General features: G+C 39.2%; 2 protein-coding genes across 2 annotated transcripts in view; one reads left to right on the top strand and one right to left on the bottom strand.

Annotated features, from left to right (window-relative positions):
- Positions 1-81: 81 nt before the first annotated feature.
- LOC143292746 (transmembrane protein 180-like) lies at positions 82-10,003 on the top strand. The gene is made up of 5 exons (XM_076603289.1): positions 82-2,646; positions 6,117-6,274; positions 7,353-7,436; positions 7,719-7,842; positions 8,523-10,003. The coding sequence occupies exons 1-5, from the start codon at positions 1,780-1,782 to the stop codon at positions 8,694-8,696; spliced, it is 1,407 nt and encodes a 468-aa protein (XP_076459404.1). The 5' UTR covers positions 82-1,779; the 3' UTR covers positions 8,697-10,003.
- A 2,744-nt stretch (positions 10,004-12,747) lies between these two features.
- The window catches only part of LOC143292234 (glucoside xylosyltransferase 2-like), a 21,368-nt gene continuing 14,646 nt past the window's right edge, over positions 12,748-19,469 (bottom strand). The window contains exons 7-9 of the mRNA XM_076602423.1: positions 18,125-18,302; positions 16,929-17,104; positions 12,748-13,965 (exon numbers count right to left, since the gene is read on the bottom strand). Of these exons, the coding sequence (XP_076458538.1) occupies positions 13,822-13,965; positions 16,929-17,104; positions 18,125-18,302 (498 nt within the window). The 3' untranslated portion in view covers positions 12,748-13,821. The remainder of the gene's footprint in view (positions 13,966-16,928; positions 17,105-18,124; positions 18,303-19,469) is intronic.

The raw sequence follows: 19,469 nt of genomic DNA, 5'->3' as shown, positions 1-19,469 counted from the left end.
TCTGCTTCTGGTAACCATTTGACCAGTGCTACCTGCCGCATGTGGGTGTAATCCCGACAAGAAAATCCTGTCTGAAGACGGTTGGGATCCGCCAGATCTGACTTGCCCAAATCACGCACACGCACGGGACCGCGCGGTTTCTCGTCTGATCCGAATGACTAGACGCTCAGTTTGATTTCCATAGACAGGATAGTAAGACATGTACCGCCACGCATGCAAGAAGTAATTCAAAATCCTGACGATCAACAGGCCTAAATAAGGCCTCAAGCACCACAAGTTGAGTTCAAGTCTGGAGACAAGGTCGACGAGGGGCAGACAGCGGGCCATCACTAACACGGCAGATAAGCGTCTTAACCATTCTGCCACCTTCCTCCTTAACAATGACAAAAAAACTACGTTAATGACAATGAGTTTAAGTATTCCCGACCTTAAAAATATTGAGCAATTCAAATATCTTCTTTACATTGATTCTAGATCAATAGTGCAGAAATATGACTTTGATGAATTTAAGCAAACTTTTTAGCATGCAAAAGCAAACCCTAAAACCAAACTACCAAGAAGGGGCGTTGAAAGGCCGCAAGGCTTAATTTTTGCCCCAAATACTGTACCTGTACCTGTACCGAGGATGACAGTTACAACCCGAGTCTAATATATGCAATGCAATGATATGAAGTTGCGAACTTGAAAGCGTGTTTTGATTGTTAGAGTCCAATATGCAATACAATGAAAGATGATATAAATCGCGAAAGCGATTTTGAGAATATATATATATATATATATATATATATATATACACACACACACACAAAGCGTAATTTGATTATTTCCGGAGTCTATATGCACATGCACAAGCCAGAACTTGGAATTACAATGTCTTTAGATGACGTATCTCAGTGTATCTGAGTGACCAGTTGAGCCGCGAGTGGGAACTGGGTGCTGGGGTGGGCGTAGCAGCTCATGCACGTTATATAGTTTGTCATCAGTTGATTTTTTTTCTCACATGCCGGGAATACTGTGACTGTAGTCAATATAATCAAATGAAAGAATATATCCATATAAATCACACACACACACACACACACACACACACACATATATATATATATATATATATATATATATATATATATATATATATGCTAATGCACATACTCCTAGATTATCGATAGGTTGCAATGTCAGATTGACACACGTCGGTGTTCCCGGTGTTGTTCTGTTTTGTTTCAATAAGAATCATGGCAACGGTTTCCCATGTCAGGGGAAGCAACTGCGATACAAATACTGACAATTGGGCCGGGAACTTTGGTCCGATGTGGACAGATTTTTTTTCTCTCCTGTTCATCCACATAACTAAAGGCACTAACAATGTAGGTTTCTTATTTTAAAAATAAAAATAAAATAAAATAAAAGCCAGCATGACGGTAGTACAGCAACAGTAACGACAGAGACCATCAGTCAGTAATGCTGATCAAGGACTTCGTTTCGATGGTCGACCTGACGTGGAGTGTTCACTGCAACACCAGACAGTGTGGCTCAGTGACATTCTGTGAAGTGGTCTCTGGACATACATGCACTTCGAATATATATATCAATATATATCCTTTACTTTTTTTTACAAGTCAGTCAGGGCAATGCCAGTCAGATATACAGACAAAGCGCCTCGCAAGTGACTCGCCTTGCTGATGGAAGAAATCAGTATTCGAATATTCAGTAATTTTATATCTTAGGGAATAGGTGTTTATAAACAGGCATTTATAAAGGTTTAAAACAATTGAGAAAATGAGTTCCAAGAAAGCTGTTATCGCTTACTGTGCTCTCAGCATGGGTTTTACTATGCTAAGTAGTTCCTTTAATTTCTACTATGTCAAAGTATTTCTAAACCTGTACAACATTGAGGAGTCCTGGTTCCATACAGCACAGATTCTGTACATGGTATGGAATGCAGTCAACGATCCACTGTTTGCCGTCTGCCAAGACAACACCAACTTTCTCCTGACCAGAACCAGGAGAGAAGGAATCTTGTACACAGCCCCACTCTTTGCTTTGTCCTTCCTCATGCCTTGGATTCCCATGGGAAAGAGCCCTTGGGCAGTGGGTATGCACCTGGTGGTTGCCTTGTTTCTGTACGATACCATGTTCACCTTCATTGGCCTGCTGAGTTGCTGTTTGTTTACTGAGCTGTCTGCAGACCCACACAACAGGCTGAAACTGACCAGGTACTCCACAATTGCCTCACTGATTGGGAGTCAGAGCATCTTAGTTCTTGAGTTTGCCTCTGACAGTCTTCAGAATTTCCGTGCCTTTCAGTCAGCTGCAGTGATATTAGCATTCTGCTCATGCTTGCTAATGTTTTATGCAGGAACTCATGCTCACACACAGTATGAGAATACAGAATCAGATAAATGTGCTGGATCATCAGATAAAGAAATTTCAGATTCGAGTTCTGAATCATTCTTTAGAAAGATGTTTCAGCTCTTTAAGGAGAAGAATTTTGTTGTTTTCATCATCACCAATTTTTTCCAACAATTCCACCGTGCTTTTTGGGGTGGGTTTCTTGCCATTTTATGTGAGTATTTAGTGTCAACAGACCAAGTGCCACTTAATGTTCGAAGTTTATTCTATGGATTGACTGGAACAGCTGGAGAGGTAAGTTGTGTATTGTAGATCTATCACAGATTGCTGTAACTATACAACAGTATTAGTGATGTGAAAATTTTGTCTGTTAAGAAGCTTGGCAAATGTATGATCCGCTATTCAGTTGTCGAAAAAAATAGTAAAGCTATATTATAGCATACTGATATGAATGTGTGCTAATGATATGTATATACTATGTGTATATATATGATCTGTCTAACTGTCTTATTTATCTATCTGTGTGGTCAGTTTAGTGAAACTGGACTGCATGAGGGATTGACTGCAGCAGTTCAGTATAACAACTTGCATCAGCCAGACATTCATGGAGCATGGGGGTGGAGGGGGCTAATGTGGGTACTTTGTAAGGTTAAGGTGAAGAAAGGGAGTTAGGGTCAAATTTTGCAATGAAGTTGGAAAAGCCAACACTTAAAACATGCATTTAAACACTAAAATGAAAACCTTGCATGGATAACCCAGCACAGACAGCCAGCCAAACACTCAAACACTAATTTATGTTCATACACAAACAAAATCATCACAGACTACTAGCACTCATCATGCATGTCATGTATCACAGTGCTTTAATAATGCACAATAACTATACCAAAATCCAGTATCAAAGTACTTAAAAACCACATCACAATACTTGAAACTACTCCCAAAATGACAATATATAAAATTAAAAAGCCATATATATATCACAGTACTTAAAATCCACTGCCAACTCTTAAAGCCAGTCACATACATCATAATACTTAAAAACTTCTTTTTTTTTAAGGTACATCTCAAAGTAAAAAAACAAACAAACAAAATAAATCCCAGTATACCCCTGCCTCCTCCCCGCAACACGTCACCAAACACAGAAAACAGAAGCAAAAACTCATTCGTACACATCATGAGAGGTGAAGTTGAAATAGATGCGTTTTTAAATTCTTTTTAAATATTGAAAAAACACTGAATTGTTTTCTGAGGGATAGAGGTAGGGAGTTTCAGACAGTGGTGCCAAATTCTAAAAGATATTTTTGCCAAGGAGAACAAAGGAACTGGCAGCAGAGAGGTATCAAACGATGGTTTAGATGGAGAAGATCTGAAAGATATGGTGGCATATTGTTGTGATAGAGATGCTGAAAGCAAAGACAAGCAATTATATATTGAATTCTTGCCTTCACATGAAGCCAGTGAAGCGTTCTGAGCAGTGATATTGCACTCTTGTGCCTGGCTTTATGGAGCACAAGTCAGGCAGCATGATTCTGAATGCTTTCAAGTTTATTTAGTGTTTTATCAGGGATACCAGCAAGGAAACAGTTACAGTCGTCTAATCTAGATAGTGTGAAAGAAACAGGGAATATGCTGGCAACAGCTGTGGAAAAGGAGTGAATTTTGCCTAACCTATGTAACTGACAGTAACAGAATAGAGTGCAGCATAATTATTTGGCATGTGTATGCATGGAGATTGTTTCCTCTTTTACTTCAGAAGCAGATACCAAGGTTTCTAACAAATTGGGAGAAATGTATGTCACAGCCAGAGATGGACAAAGGGGAAGATGTGACCTGGTTAATCCTTGATTTGGTACCTATGGCAGTTAGCTCAGTTTTATCCTCATTCAGCTTGTTATCACAATTCCACTCATCCACATACTCAGTACAGTACAATACAATCTTTCAAATAACAGGCAAGAGTTGGAAAATCTGAGGGAACAATTTAGAGTTGTGGAGCTGGGTATTGTCTGCAAAGATATGGAATGAGTGATCGAACTGATGAATGACAGTGCTGAAAGGTTGTATGTACACAGTAGATAAAACTGGGTCCAAGACTGAACTTTTTGGCACTCCATGCTTCAATACAGATGGAGAAGATTCATGACAGAGAACAGACTGGGTACAGCAAGTTAAGTACAATATGAACCAATCCAGGACCATTCCAGAGCAGCCAAAAGTGGTATGCAGCCATGTAATGAAGATTCCATGGTCTATTGTGTCGAAATTGGCCAATAGGTCGAGTGGTGACAAAATAGATGCATGACCACTGTCAGAAGCCTGAAGGAGGTCATTAACTACATAGAGAAGTAAGTTGGTTTCTGTAAAATCAACTTCCTTGTGTTATAATGTAGCCCTCTAACGATTCCAGAAAAGTAAGATTTACAGGATTGGGAAAGGGTGGTGTGTATGTGGGAGAGTGGCACAAAGGGCAGCAGCAAAGTTCTGTCCCTGTTTATAGTTGGGGAGGGGTCATTTGGGGTGGAGGGGGTGGGGGAGATAGGGAGATCCAGAATATCTAACCAATGGCAAAACAGGGGGAGAGAGGAGAAGAGGAAAATATTATATATGAAATAGATATGCACGTATGATGTGGGGAAAAAAAGTGTAATGTTGTGGTAAAGAGATTTGAAACAATTTAAAAACTGTGAATGAAACAGAGAATTTGTAATTGCAGTTTATGACAGTTTTAACATGACCAAGGTAATTATATCTATCTATCTTTTTCTGTATTATATATATATATATATATATATATATATATATATGTATATTTATATATATATGAAATAAGAAAAAGGAATTATAATCATGTAATAATCATTAATATGATAGATAAGAAAAAGGAATTCATCTCCCACCCATCCTTAAGGTCCCCCACACCCAGCCTAGTAATGACAAGATAGAAGCCATCCAACAGAGAGCTGCAGGATTTGTTACCACAGCAAATAAAGGGCTTTGGGCATGTCTGAGAAACTGCATTGGCCCTCCATTCAGCACCGAACAAAAGTAACAAGGCTGGCCATGCTTCACCAGATCATCAAGACCAGGCAGCTGTGAGCAAAAAATAACATGGTCCCTGTTCTTCCTTGACCTTCTGATAAGACCCACACTTAGTACTTAGCTATTGATTAATCTTTGGTTCTCAGTGTTGCAGGTCTTTCTCTTTCCTGACAGTGACTTCTTACGCTACCCTACTCTAGGGAGAGCTGGACAATACAAGGTCTCTGAAGATCTTGTTTTGTCAAGCTCTTCCTAGAGTTTTTTTTTAGCACTAGCAGAGTAGTCATCTACTTTATTGTGGCCATGATGTACATGAAGATGATGGAGTATCTCAACTTCAGTGAAACATTTTTTTCATATATCTTTTCTTCTGGTATGAATTTATAAAGTATATTAAAACTGTTAGTTGGCCATAATTGATTCCAAATGCAGTCCATATTGTGTCCATCTCTTATAGTTTTAAGTGCTGTTAGTTATGACATATGCTGTCCAGACACAACCAACAGGTCTTTTATTTAGCATCTATATTCATGTCAGTAAAATGTACCGTTTTAAAACCACAAAACATTTGTGTGTGTGTGTGTGTGTGTGTGTGTGTGTGTGTGTGCAAATGCATGTAATACTTAGTTGTTGCCTTTCATGTTCAAATGGCTTGTAATGACTACACACACACACACACACAAAAAAAGCCGGCACACTTACTTCCAACAAATTGGTTGCAGATTCTGTTGATCCTTGGCACTCCTCTTGTTGGTCAGTTTGGATACTTCCACACAATTCGCTACAACTTTGTGTGGAAAATTGTGGGTGGTCTGACCATGTACCTTCTGATTGGACCTGGCAACTCTTGGATCCTCATGCTCTACATGCTCATTGACGGGTAAAGGAAGAGATAGAGAGAAAGAGGAGGGATCTCCTTTTGTGTTTTTTATTATTTAGATTATAATCTGAAATACAGTTGTTTGTGCTCAAGAAAAAAATGAAGTCAGAATGCAGAGTTATTGGAAAATACCCAAGCCCAGATTATATTTTTTTCGCTCTTCATTATTATTATGGTCCATATCAGCCATTCTCCAAATCCTTATGAAATCTTTGTAATTTTTTACAGATTCTTTCTTACAACATAATAACTTAACCTCATTCTAAAATTATGTTTGTTTCTTTCTTGTTTTACTGGAGCTTGTCTGCCATACAATGATATATGCCATATACCACTTGTGTTGTTGTCAGATATTATATAGCAGAACTTCCTGCACCTTTTTTTTTTTTTCTAGATCCCTGTGCCCTCGGAGATTGAATCAGAATTTCTCTTCTGTCATACAATGATAATTCTTCTGTAATGGTAACCCCAAGAATGGAAAGCTGGCAACATGACAGGACTTTAAACTCAGCCAGGAACCACTCTAGGCTTTTCTTCTTGGTATTTCAATGTTTGTTATCCCAAACTGTATGCTTTATTCATTCAAATTCCATGTAGTTATGTGTTCCTTGCTCTGTCTTCATGAACTATTAGCAGTGCTATTTTTCTCAGATTTACCATGCATTGTTCTTATATATGTGTATCACAGTGTGTGCATTATATTTGTTTTTGTGTTGAAAGTATGGCAGATGTATAAGTTGGCCAATGTGTTAAAATCTCTACCATTCGAAAATGTGTACTGTGCTGAGGGTTTTCATTTATGAAGATGTTATAGTGATGAATTATGATACAAAACTTCATCATCATCATTAGTAGTAGTAGTAGTAGTAGATTAAAAAAAAAATTAACAATGGAATATTATCATTGGTTAATCAAATGTCATCCATATGCAGTTATGGCTGTGTGTTTATGCGTGTGTGTTTGTGTGCATGCATGCCTACATGTGTGTGTGTGTGTGTTTGTGAGGGCATGCTTTATATTGCAAAGTGATAACAAGAGTTTCTGTTTAATTTATATAACTTTTGTTGTTTTTCTCCAGGGCATTTGCAAATGCAACATTCTCATGCTTCAACATGCCATTGTCTGACATTGCTGATGCAGATAAAGCAAAATATGACCGCAGGTAGGCAGATTTATGTATGAATGTATTTTGATATGAGAACTTGAAATGTTAGAGTTCAGCTGTATTGGATCAACTTTTTGTTGGGGTAGTTATGTCATTTTTCTTGTTCAGAACTGTGGGTGGGTTTTAGGAAGGATTATATAATTATATGATTTTTATTTATAATGGCATCATGTGTGCATGTGCCTGTGTCCAGAAAGAAGTGTTCATGTATTTGCTGTAGTATTTGTTGTTAATCATTTTGAAGAAGGGTCCTCAAAGTAATCTGCTGTTTCTTTTCAGGCAGCCCATTTCCTCCACAGTGTTTGGGACCAACGCACTGGTGGTGAAACCTGCCCTGTCTCTGTCCCCAATGCTGGTGGTTGCCATTCTCAACCACTACGGCTACGAGCATCTGAAGGAGCAGGTTTGAGTTTCCATTAGTTTTTAGGCAGTTTTCTTATCACAAACCACATAGCTTTCTGGCGTAAATATTTGTGATCCATGAAACCCAGTTATCCTCCTTGAGCTGGTTATTTTTCTTTTTTGTTGTTTCAGATGCACAGTATACTTTACAGCAATTTCCAGTGATTCTGAGTTCATTGGCAAGTGAGGATTTTAACTTCATTTCACAGTGCTCACATAGTTAGAAACCAGCGAAATATGAAATTGAATAAAAATTGACAATGATGATAATAATTATGATGTGCTCTTCTATAGTGCTGTTCCCTCACAGAGAGGCTCACAGTGCTTCACAAATTAAATATAACATTAACAAGAAAGAAACAACAATTCTCAAGAAAATTCAAATAACAATCACTCATGTCAATCCACAAATTAATGTTACAAAGAGAAGCAACAATCATCAAGAAAAAGAATCAGCCACAAAGACACAGTCACCATTCTCCCATCATGAGCAGCACACAAACACACACACAATTTTAACATTCTTCTATGGCCAACAGTACTTTCTAAAGCATGTAACAGGTAACTAAGCCTGGGTGTTCGTACTAGATTTGTGTTGTCACAGAATTTTCATACGTAATTTTTGATGTAGTTTTTTTTTTTTTTTAGATCTGATTCAAACTTTTCACATGTTGTTGACAGAAAGAGTCAGCCTCAGCCACTGAGAAGGCGGCCATGAGTGCTGTGATGTTCCAACTGATCTGCTTCTTCCCTGCGGTGCTGGGGTTCATTCAGCTCATCGTCTGGTCACGGTTCACCATCAGACGCAAAATCACAGAAACAGTTATTCTGAAAGGAACTGTTCATAGTAGTTGATTGTGATTCCCGGAGAGTGATGGAAGATCTTCCATTTTTCGTTCGAGTGCACAGTCTTTTGAGCCTGAAATTTGTTGTAAAACGTTTTGTTCTAAAATTTCCTATCATTTCCATTTTTACAACACAGATAAATGGCAAGATGTAATGACATCCCAAACAAAAAGAATAAAGCATGTATACATATTTTGACTTTCTTGGTAGCTCTTACATCAGGAAGGTATGACTTAGTTACTTTTTCTGTAAAACAAAGTACTTTTGAAGAAAAGGCTGATTTTTTTTTTTCAGTAATGGCAAATTATTTTCCATCAGTCATGTCATCTTGTGGCCTCTCTGTCCTTCACACTTTGCCCCCATTGAAGGAAAATTAGTATCCTTGTTGCCAGCCTGACTTATATAGTGCTTCATGACATTTTTATAGTGTAAATATAATCAGTGTTATGTTTGTCTTCGGCTAAAACTAGATCACTACAGTATCATTTACTGAATGATTGTCTGTGTCAGTTGTATAGCACGTGTGTGTGTGTGTGTGTGTGTGTGTGTGTGTGATTTGCCCACTCTGTACTGTATATGTGGCTCACGCTTCAGACTTGAATCATCCTCACACCCACATGAAATGAATGTGCACAGTTGCAGTCGATTTTGACAGGCTACCCCACCCCATGGATGGGTGGGATGGTGGGGAGGTGGTGTGTGCATGAGAACAGCACTAAATGAACACACCTGCCACTAAGAAGGAGATCAGAAAACCAGGGTTTCCTGGAGCTTCCACGCTGTACAATGGATGTAGCTATGCACTGCTTCACGTGCAGGCCGAAATCTGTGCAAATTGGGAAAAGAATATTTTACCATATCAAAACTTAGCTGTGTGCAGTGATTATGCAGCGCATGTAGTCATACTTTGGGACAGGCAGAGTATACCTTGTGGCCCTGTCAGTATGAGTAAGGGTGTGTATTGTGTGTGTGTGTGTGTATGTGTGTGTGTATGTGTGAAGACAAGAATGAAATGACATTTTATTCTCATGAAAACTTGTTATCAGATACAAAACTGATTGGTTAAATACATACTGAGCTAGAATTAAACTTACGCTGCTGAATATATACTTAGTGTTTGTTGAAGTGGGAAAGTCGATAAAATTGTCAGATATTGTATGTTGTTCACTACAATCTTGATACTAAGCAGAGTACTTTTCCATCTAACCCTGTCAGAATGCAGTAAATCTTTCGTGTTGCTCTGTCAGAATACTATAAACCAGTCTTCTACTGTTTTAGATATTTGTTCACAACAGACGTACGCAAATCTGATTAAATGTGAGGAATGTTTAGATAAAACCTTGGCTGTGATAAAAACAAATCTTCATAAATGTAGTGTGTGTGAGTGTTGTATGCTCATCCCCAACTGTTTAACCAGTGTGATGTCAGCATCAATGTCCTGGCCTTGGTTTGCAGGATGCAGTGTGGGGTTCCTAGAAAATCTTGGAATATTCAACCTGTGGGATTAGAACATACGGTTTTTCTTTCTGCGTGCATCATCTGACACCAGGGATGATTTGGTACACTCCCAAAAACCAACTCATTCTTTAATATCAGATTGTATGTTACATAATGCATGCCACAATGAAAAAAATAACATTGAAAATTAGGTAAAGTTCATACTGTAGAAATATGAATCTCTGTGAGTATCTGGTTTTTTTTTTGTCTTATATATATATATATATATATATATATATATATATATATATATATATCTACTGAATATATAAATATATAGGCAGATATAGATAGACGATACAGATATATCAGTTACTCAGGAAATGTTTTAGATGAATATGTTCATGCATGCTGATCATCAAATTGTAGGTTTAAAAATTCAGATGAACATTTAAGAATGTTCTGCTCACCATGTGTAACATAAAAAAAAACCTATCAGGCTGTCTACGTCTTTGACTGGATCAGCAAAGCTAAACTCAGTTTTCACATAAAATCCCCATCTCTTTTGCAAGCGAGCAAAAACAAATCATGCTTTACAGTTACTGAATTTGTGCAAAAAGACAACCACCAACAACAGAAAAATATAACAAACAACAACAACAACTGTCCATTCATTGCAATGCCTGCAGAAGAAGAAATTCTCCAAAGACACTGGAAATGGCAATGGACCAGGATGGCTGGAGAAAGCTTGGTGGTCATATGTCCTAGGCTGGGCAACAGGCATAGGTGAGGTGATTCATTGTAATATCCACACAAAGTGATATTTTATGATCAAGTTCATTCAGTCTCTAATTTATATGTATTTTTAGAAGAATATATCCCCCCTCAGCTGTTTTGGTCCTGAGACAGCTTTTCTGCTTAGTTGGAACCTGTATGTATGGTTCAGCATGCTGTGGACATTATTATGACTATGGGTCAAAGACAGAGGACATAAACATTGTATGTATCATTGATATACTGTTATGGTAGGTCTTTTCATATTTTATATCAGGGAAATATGGCCCTGACCTCTATTCCAATCCTCTCCTTGCGTCGTTTTAACAAACTAGTTAACTTGTAACTAACTTGTTGAAAATATACCTACCACATAGCTCAAATTGGCACTAGCACACATAATTGTTACATTCCTTGAAGAGTGATGACCCCCCCACCCTCCCCCCAGCCCCCATAAGATAAAAGCCTATATACAAGTGTGAATATGGTGTTTAATTGGATTTTTAATGAGACATTTCACAAACTGTTTGTCTCTCTCTCTGTCCACACACACACACACACCTTCATCAACCAAAATAAAAGTTTAATCCAGGAAACAGGATACCCAATGGACAATTTGGGAAAATGATCTAACCAAAGCACTATCAAGCACCCAACAGGAGTAAAATAACAATTATGCTAATTATTCGAGTAAAATTGCGAAGTTATCTGTAATTAAAAACGACAGGTACGGTACGCTTCCAAATGGTTCAAAACTCACAAGGTTCATTTCAAATGCCTCAAGCGTCAACGATATGCTAGAGTCGTTGAGTTGGCCCTCTTTGGAGAAGCTACGCAAGACCTCCAGGCTCTCGATGCTGTACAAAAGCTACACCAGTCAAACCCACTGTCCGAACCTCAAAAAGAAACTTAGCCCACTGCCGCCTCGCCAACGCCGAGGACACGACCAACAGTTTTCCAAAATCACAACCAGAACATAGTACAGAGATTCTTCATTTTTGCCTAGGACCAACAGAGACTGGAACTGCCTGCCCCAAGAAGCTGTGGAGGCCAAAACATGTTACACTTTCGTGTCAAGGGTCTCCAAGCAGTAAACACCACTTCCAGAACCTCCCCACGCCACCTCCCCCACCCCAATCCCCTGTCCTGCTACCTCCTGTCCCTCCCCATCCCCCAATTCTCCTGAATAGCAGTGGAATGTTGCCACCTTCACCTCTACCTCTTCTTCACATCATCGAGGAACGCCAACTGCAAAATATTAGCAGCGAACCCCCACGGTTTTAGGTGCCAGAATAATCAACCCGTATGATTGTGGGCCCTCAACAATGAAGAAGAAGAAGAGAGTAAAATAACAAGTTTAAACCAAAGCAAAAAGCAACAGTGACAGGCAGAAGAAATAATTTTATCATACACGTACAAAACATGACCTAAAGTATTCAAACATGAATTCAAATTATCCAGTCAGTCAGTGCTTGGTCAGTCAGCCTGTACATGTATTGTAAAAACTACAAGTAAAAATGTAAAACAAAACACAAAAATAATAAACACCATCTGTGATTGTAACAATGATAAAATAAATTGTATCGCCCAGTAAAAATGATCAGACGCAAAGCAAAATTTCACTCGAATAAAGATTTTTTTTTTTTAATATAAAAAAGAATAATAAAAAAAAGGGAAAAAAAGACGCGTTGAACCTGCTGACACACGCACGTGTAGGCTTACTTTAAACCAGTGTTTAAGGCTATAGACTGTTGTTTGATTTTAGAAAATGAAAAAACGAACAAAAAAGAACAAAAAACAAGAACAACAAAAAACCAATTAAGAGCACGTCGGTGAATGCATAATCAAATCATGTCAAGTCAACTTTTTTTCTAATGCCAAGTCAACTATCTCTATTATCTCTTCATATGTGTCGCGCATAATGCCACAAACATAAAATATAAGCCATTTATATCTATGAACAGTTCGCATTCACAAAAAGAATAAATAGTAAGCTTTTAACCAAGAGCAATTAACAGTCACTAAAAAGGAAAGAAAACAATGTGCAATTTCTGAATAACATGAATTTATCAAAAACCTTTCATTGCGCTTGTAAACAAAGTGTACAGTGAAATAATCCCTGACTCTCCCAAAAAGAAAGCTGCATGTCCTTACACCCTTCATCTGACATGAACACACAGCAAAAACCGCTGGGAAAATAAGAATCACAAAATTAATAACATTTTCATTCACTTTCATTTCTTGCGTAAAATTTGGGTTTATCTTCCTGAAGAGAATGAATTGTCTCACCAGCGCCACCCAAATTTCTTCTGTTTTTATTTTCCTTCTTTTCTGTCTGTAAATGTTTTACCACCAAGTGGATTTTTCTACAGTTTTTCAAAACCAGAGAACCCTTTAGTTGCCGCGCATGGGCTCAGTGCTCGCCGCTGCACAAGCGAGCCCAGTAGACCTATATCATCTCAGCTTTAAGACTAGAAGATCAGCGCCTAGACCGCTACTCAAGGTAAAGTGGTAGGGTTTGGGAAGAGGAAGAGGGAAGCCAAAATCCTGGTCTATGCGGGACTCGAACCCATGGACACTAGCTTTCCAGCTGCACGCAATACCTCAGGGCCATCGCTCCATCTCCCTCTCCCGTTCCCCTTCCGCCACTCTTCTTTCCATCTGTCTTCACTGATAATTTGTTCCCCCCTCACAATACATTTTCACTGAATCGCGCGTGCGGTCACACACAGACACACACTACCACCACAACCACACCGAACTACACACTGTTTATATGTTCTTTCTCTTTGATAGCAATAAAGACCAGCCGGAGAAGAAAACGTAATTCAAAAGAAGAACCTTTGATAAATAAGCCATTGTGGTAATGAAGAGATGGTGCCCATGCAGCCACGAGTGCCGTTTCTCCCTTACGGTGGTGTTTTTAGGTGGTCAATGTCGCCACCACCTCGGTCAGCTGTTTGAGAAAGGTTCCCTGGAAAGCTGGGGTAGTACATGGTGTGGTGTTCCGAAGACGATCGCGAAGTTTATACAGCAGACCTGCATGTAGGTCATCTCCGAGTTTGTACTGTAAAACACACACACACACACACACACACACACACACACATATATATATATATATGTGTGTGTGTGTCAGTGTGTGTGTGTGTGACATATATATATATTTAGATAGATGTGTGTGTGTGTATATATATATATATATATATACATACATATATTTAGATGTGTGTGTGTGTGTGTGTGTGTGTGTGTGTGTGTAATAACAATATGTACATTTATATATTGCCCTTTCTCCCCAAGAACTCAGGGCGCTTTACATGGAAGAAAAATAAATATAAATCAAAGTCACATAAATCATTCATGACCACTCTTCATGTTTCATGCAAATCCTCCAGTCTTGAAGATCCGTCACAGAGTCTTGGGTCGCCAACTGATAAACAATACTTAATTAAAATTCATTAGAATCAATACGAATAAATCAATACGTATATTTGTGCTATTTTGAGGTTGCATTTAAGGGAAAATTAATGCCGCTGTGATTTTTGTTACGCGTTTAGCATTTTGGTTTGAAATGGGTCTTAGGTTCGGAGGTTGTTGAGCCCAGGAGTGGGAGTGGCGGCAAACTCCCACTGCATATAAAATGCCACCCAGATGGGTCCCCTGTCACGAAAACATCGTATGGTGAAATGACATGTCTAGATTCGAAAGAAAAAGTTATCTCAAATCACTTACTTTACTGTAGGCCTACGTGTAATTGTCTGTCCACTATCTGTCCACCCATTATGTCTTTGTGTCTCACGCTTTCCGAGTTTCTTCCACGCCCACCCCACCGTAAAGGTTTGATAATCGGCCTGTAGGTACAGTGTGTGTGTGTGTGTGTGCGTGCGCGCGTGTGAATTTAAACGTCTGAGTACATTGTGGATGTCAAGCTTCTTGTGAATATACCTACCAGCGTGTACAGTGTGTGTGTGTGTGTGTGTGTGTGTGTGTGTGTGTGTGTGTGTGTGTGCGTGCGCGCGCGTGAATTTAAACGTCTGAGTACATTGTGGATGTCAAGCTTCTTGTGAATATACCTACCAGCGTGTACAGTGTGTGTGTGTGTGTGTGTGTGTGTGTGTGTGTGTGTGTGTGTGTGTGTGAATTTAAAATGTCTCTGATTTCAGTTTGGTTGTCAAGCTTCTTTTGAATATACCCGAGTTGCTAAAGCGTTGAACTTTCAATCTGGGGGTCCCGGATTCTAATCTCGTTAACGGCGCCTGGTGGGTAAAGAGTGGAAAATTTCCCAATCTCCCAGGTCAACATATATGCAGACCTGCTTGTGCCTGAACCCCCTTCGTGTTTATACGCACGCAGAAGATCAAACACGCACGTTAAATATCATGTAGAAATCCACGTCAACATCCGGTGGGTTATGGAAACAAGAACATACCCAGCATGTGCACCCCCAGAAACTGGGTATGGCTGCCTACATGGCGGGTTAAGTAAACAAAAAGGTCATACATGTAAAATGTTACATGTATGTCTCAGTGTGTATGTGCGCGTGACTGAAACCTGATTGAATGACACGGGAAAGGAATAATGAGCGCCCAATGGCAGCCGTCAGTCGTCTCTACCCAGGTAGGCAACCTGTTGTGCAAATGACCCCATATTTGTAAAGCGCTTAGAGCTTGGTCTCCGACCTAGTATAGGTTCTATATAAGTATCCATATCATCATCATCATCATCATCATCGTCGTCGTCGTCGTCAAAGCACTGCGTGAGTAGATGATCACCAGTCAGTCAAGCAAGCAACCAGTCAACCAACTGATCAATCAATCACCACAGCCAGCATCACCACCACCAAACATGTCCATCTTCATCCGTAAGTATGTTGTCTCTCCCTTTCTGTGAAATTCTTTGTCTCACCAAACATGTCCATTTTTGTTGGTGAAATCCTCACCTGTAAAATGGCACTCCAGAGTTTGTTGGTTTTTTTAGACAATATCTAAAAAATAAATATTTAACAGAGGAGTATATAGCTAGGATAAATATGCAGTATATAGAATTTCAGTACAAGCGGAGTTTCTACAAAGAATTCATTGATGTACAAAATAGTAATTTGAGAACGTAGATGTCCATTCTTGGTCAGCTAACAAAAGTAATTCCCATCCAGTTTTGATCCTTATTTTTTCGGCATAATTGTGCATTCTGTTTTTATGGGGTTTTGTTGTTGTCGTTGGGTTTGTTTGTTTGTTTTTTTGTGTTTTTTTTGTGGTTGTTGTTGTTGTTTTTGTGTTTTAATAGGTTTTTCATTTCTCTCATTTCATTTATTGTTGTCCGTGTAATGAAAAACGAAACATAAATTCGGGAAGCGTGTGAAAAGGATGGGGCTGAATTAACTCTCCTGGTTTACAGAAGGCAGCCATGAAGGGCGTTTATTTTTTCTTTGTATGCACATGATCAAGTGCTGGATTGGCATATATGTGGGCACATACATATGTAATTGAGGAAATAACGGACTGATAACCCAAAATGACTATTGTGTCCATTCATGATGTGAACATAACACTCATTGACTGTTTGCTTTATGTGGTATGTAAATGCATTTTATATAAATAACATTATCACACACATTTACACAAATATACTAAGTCGTTTAAAAAACACTGACATACCATCACAAACGCTGAAGACTATGTACGGCATCTTATAGACGTCAGACAGATACCGTAAGAGGCCTTCGTCAATGTAATAGAATTAACGCTTCCTGAGTTGTTATTAAAAATAAATAAATAAATAAAAAGAAAGAAAAGTGAGTCCTCGATGTTGGCAGTGCTGAAAACAACCATTTAAAGCTTCAATTAAAAAAAAAAAATCCTCACATGTACCAATGTTGTCTCCCCCTTTCTGTGAGTTGAATTCTTTGTCCGCCCAGCTCTCTCTTTGTTTCCCACTCTCTTTCTCCATCCCACCTCTCCCAGCACCACCACACACACCCATCACCATCACCTTCACCTCATCTCTTCAGACCGTAATAATATTGTGTACCTGAACAAAATCATCATAGATGCTGGAGAACACTTTGTTTCTGTGAAACGCTTGTCTGTTTCCGTGCAGGATGCGGACTCCTTGCTTTTCTGCCGACAGACAGGTGCTGTTCCTGCGGCTCCACCGGCAGTGGTCCGTGCGGAAATTCAGGGTGCAGTCCAGCCAGAATAGTTGGTCTGTAAAGTATACAGCTTTCTGGGGTGATATACAAATAATGGGTCACAACTGTTTACGGTCATTCTGGCGGCCATGCTGGTAGGACACCGTCTGTGCCAGTTCAGGTTTAATTTTCCCAATGATTATGATAACTTGACCACATAACCATGATGATACAAGAAGATAACTTGTGTTAAAAAAAAAAAATGCCGATGGTTTGTCGCCGGGTGTTCAAACGAGATATTCCGAAAAGAAAAAAGAAAAGAAACCAAAAAAAAAAAACAAAAAAAACCCAAACAAAACAACAACAACAACAACAAAAAACCCAAACCAAACAAACAAACAAACGAAACAAAAAATCCGCTGGGCACGCGAATGTCGTCTGCTCTTTCCCCATTCCATTCACGGTGATAGATTTGTCTTTTTTTTCCCCTCATTTTTTTTCTGTCGCAGTTCTATTTGCGTTCTGGTTACATGATGTCTTTATACAACGCGTTTTTCGTTCTCATCAAGACGCAGTTCAGATGTTCAGATGTTTCAAGTATAAACATTGATCATTTGAAAGTTTGTGGAATGTACACCGCCGCGCACAGTAAGAATGCTCTTCCAGTATGGCCAACAAAGCGTCGTTGCATGCTCTGACGTCCAGTCAAAAATATATATTAATTCGTCACAGCAGCACACGAGCATACTGGTGTCACACTCATAACATTCCTCATGCTGATGGAGCACGTTTGTGGGAAAGAGAGAAAAAAGTAAAGTTTTCGTGGAATGGAATACAGAAATCAATGAGCACCACATCCAAAGACTCACACAGGTATTATGCACACGCCCGGCGCACACACGCAGGAAGATACACATACTCACACATTCGTCTGTAACGTGTGAAAATACGTGAATGCAATAACTACTACTACTGCTTCGGACTAATACTACTGCAACCTCCTTCAACTCCAAAATGTACATCTTTCCCTTATCCCCCACCCACCCTAAGTCTCCTCTCCAACTCTGTCCCAACACACTTGTTCACATGGAATCACCTGGATGGAAGTGAAGGTAGATGTTGACGAGGTCCTGGTCCACGAGGAAGAGCTGTTTACGGTAGACATGACTGTAATGCCACGTGCTGTCGCTCCACTTCCAGTGCCGAAGTCTGGTCAGGTTCATCAGCATCACACCTGAATTCACACCTGAGAAGCCCCACCACCTGTACTTAGTCTGGGTTGTTTACTCTGAAACGCATGTCAGGAAAGATGTTATTAAACAGACAAACAAACAAGCACTGTTTCAAACTTTCGAGCTCACCTGGAGAAACCATGAAGGTGAATTCAATTGCACTGTACATGTAAAGCCTTGTTTTTGGAAGTTCCTTCACTCCTAACCTGCAATCGACGCTTTCCTTGAACCATGAACAGTTTCGACTTCCTACACGGCAAATATCGACCACTATTCAGTCATCAAAATATCTTATTTTCATTTAACTTTTGCCGAAAAATGTTGATTGACATATCTACATCATATGAATCAAGGAAGGGTGTAGGCTTATGGATTAAAAACAAAATCTTAAGATGATGATGATGATGATTAGTATTATTATAAAGTGCTGAATCTTGTGCAGAGACAAATCAAAGGAGGCTACTTTCACACCTTTCATTCGTACGCAGTCACAACTAATTCAGAGGAATGAAGACAAAATTTGCATTTTTTTTTTAAACCAGATCTAGTGGAGACTGGAAAGAGGGAGCTGGGGGAGCTGTTTGGAAAGAGGCTGGTTTTAAGGCCAGACGTGAAAGAGGTGAGTGCAGGTATTTGACGAAGCAGAAGTGATCTGACAAATCATAATGCTAGTACACTAACATTGTCGATAGATACGTGCAGAACAAAGAAGGTGCTTCTCCACCCAGCCCTGCAATACCGAGCAGTTCATTTTTCCCCAGCGCACTGTATTAGACTGAACACCCTGGACCGTTTTTGTGTGTAACTCATGTAAGCATTACCTCAGTTTTGTCAGCATTCAATTGTAATTCATTCTGATTCATCCAGTTCTTAATGTTGTTAACCGCTGAATAGTCGCCTCCGCTGAATTGTCGCCGGCGACAATTTTGTGGAGCCCATTTCACCGTTGAATCGTCGCCAATCGCCTATCGGCGACAATTCAGCTTGTCGTCGACAAATCAGCGATTACTTAACAAATGCCAAATTGTCGCCGTTTGTTTCTCTGTGTGTTGATGAAGTTGAAGACGAAAGGAAATCTATAAAGAATAAGAAAGTAATGAAGAAGCTGGGAATGATAGAAATTGAAAGCAATGAAATAAATTGGGAAAGGAAGTTAGGAAAGAAAGAGAAAAGAAATAAAGCAACTTTAAATAAGAAATGAAAGATGAC

The sequence above is a fragment of the Babylonia areolata genome, chromosome 18 (assembly GCF_041734735.1).
Source record: "Babylonia areolata isolate BAREFJ2019XMU chromosome 18, ASM4173473v1, whole genome shotgun sequence".
In the NCBI taxonomy this organism is placed as follows: Eukaryota; Metazoa; Mollusca; class Gastropoda; order Neogastropoda; family Buccinidae; genus Babylonia; species Babylonia areolata.
Note: the sequence above shows the minus strand (reverse complement) of the source record. Positions and strands in the feature narration are given on the sequence as shown.

Excerpts from the sequence above, each read along its gene's own strand:
- LOC143292746 (XM_076603289.1), top strand. The coding sequence starts at position 1,780 with ATGAGTTCCAAGAAAGCTGTTATCGCTTACTGTGCTCTCAGCATGGGT. Across the intron at positions 6,275-7,352 it reads CTCTACATGCTCATTGACGG|GGCATTTGCAAATGCAACAT; the intron begins GTAAAGGAAGAG and ends GTTTTTCTCCAG. Across the intron at positions 7,843-8,522 it reads ACGAGCATCTGAAGGAGCAG|AAAGAGTCAGCCTCAGCCAC; the intron begins GTTTGAGTTTCC and ends TGTTGTTGACAG.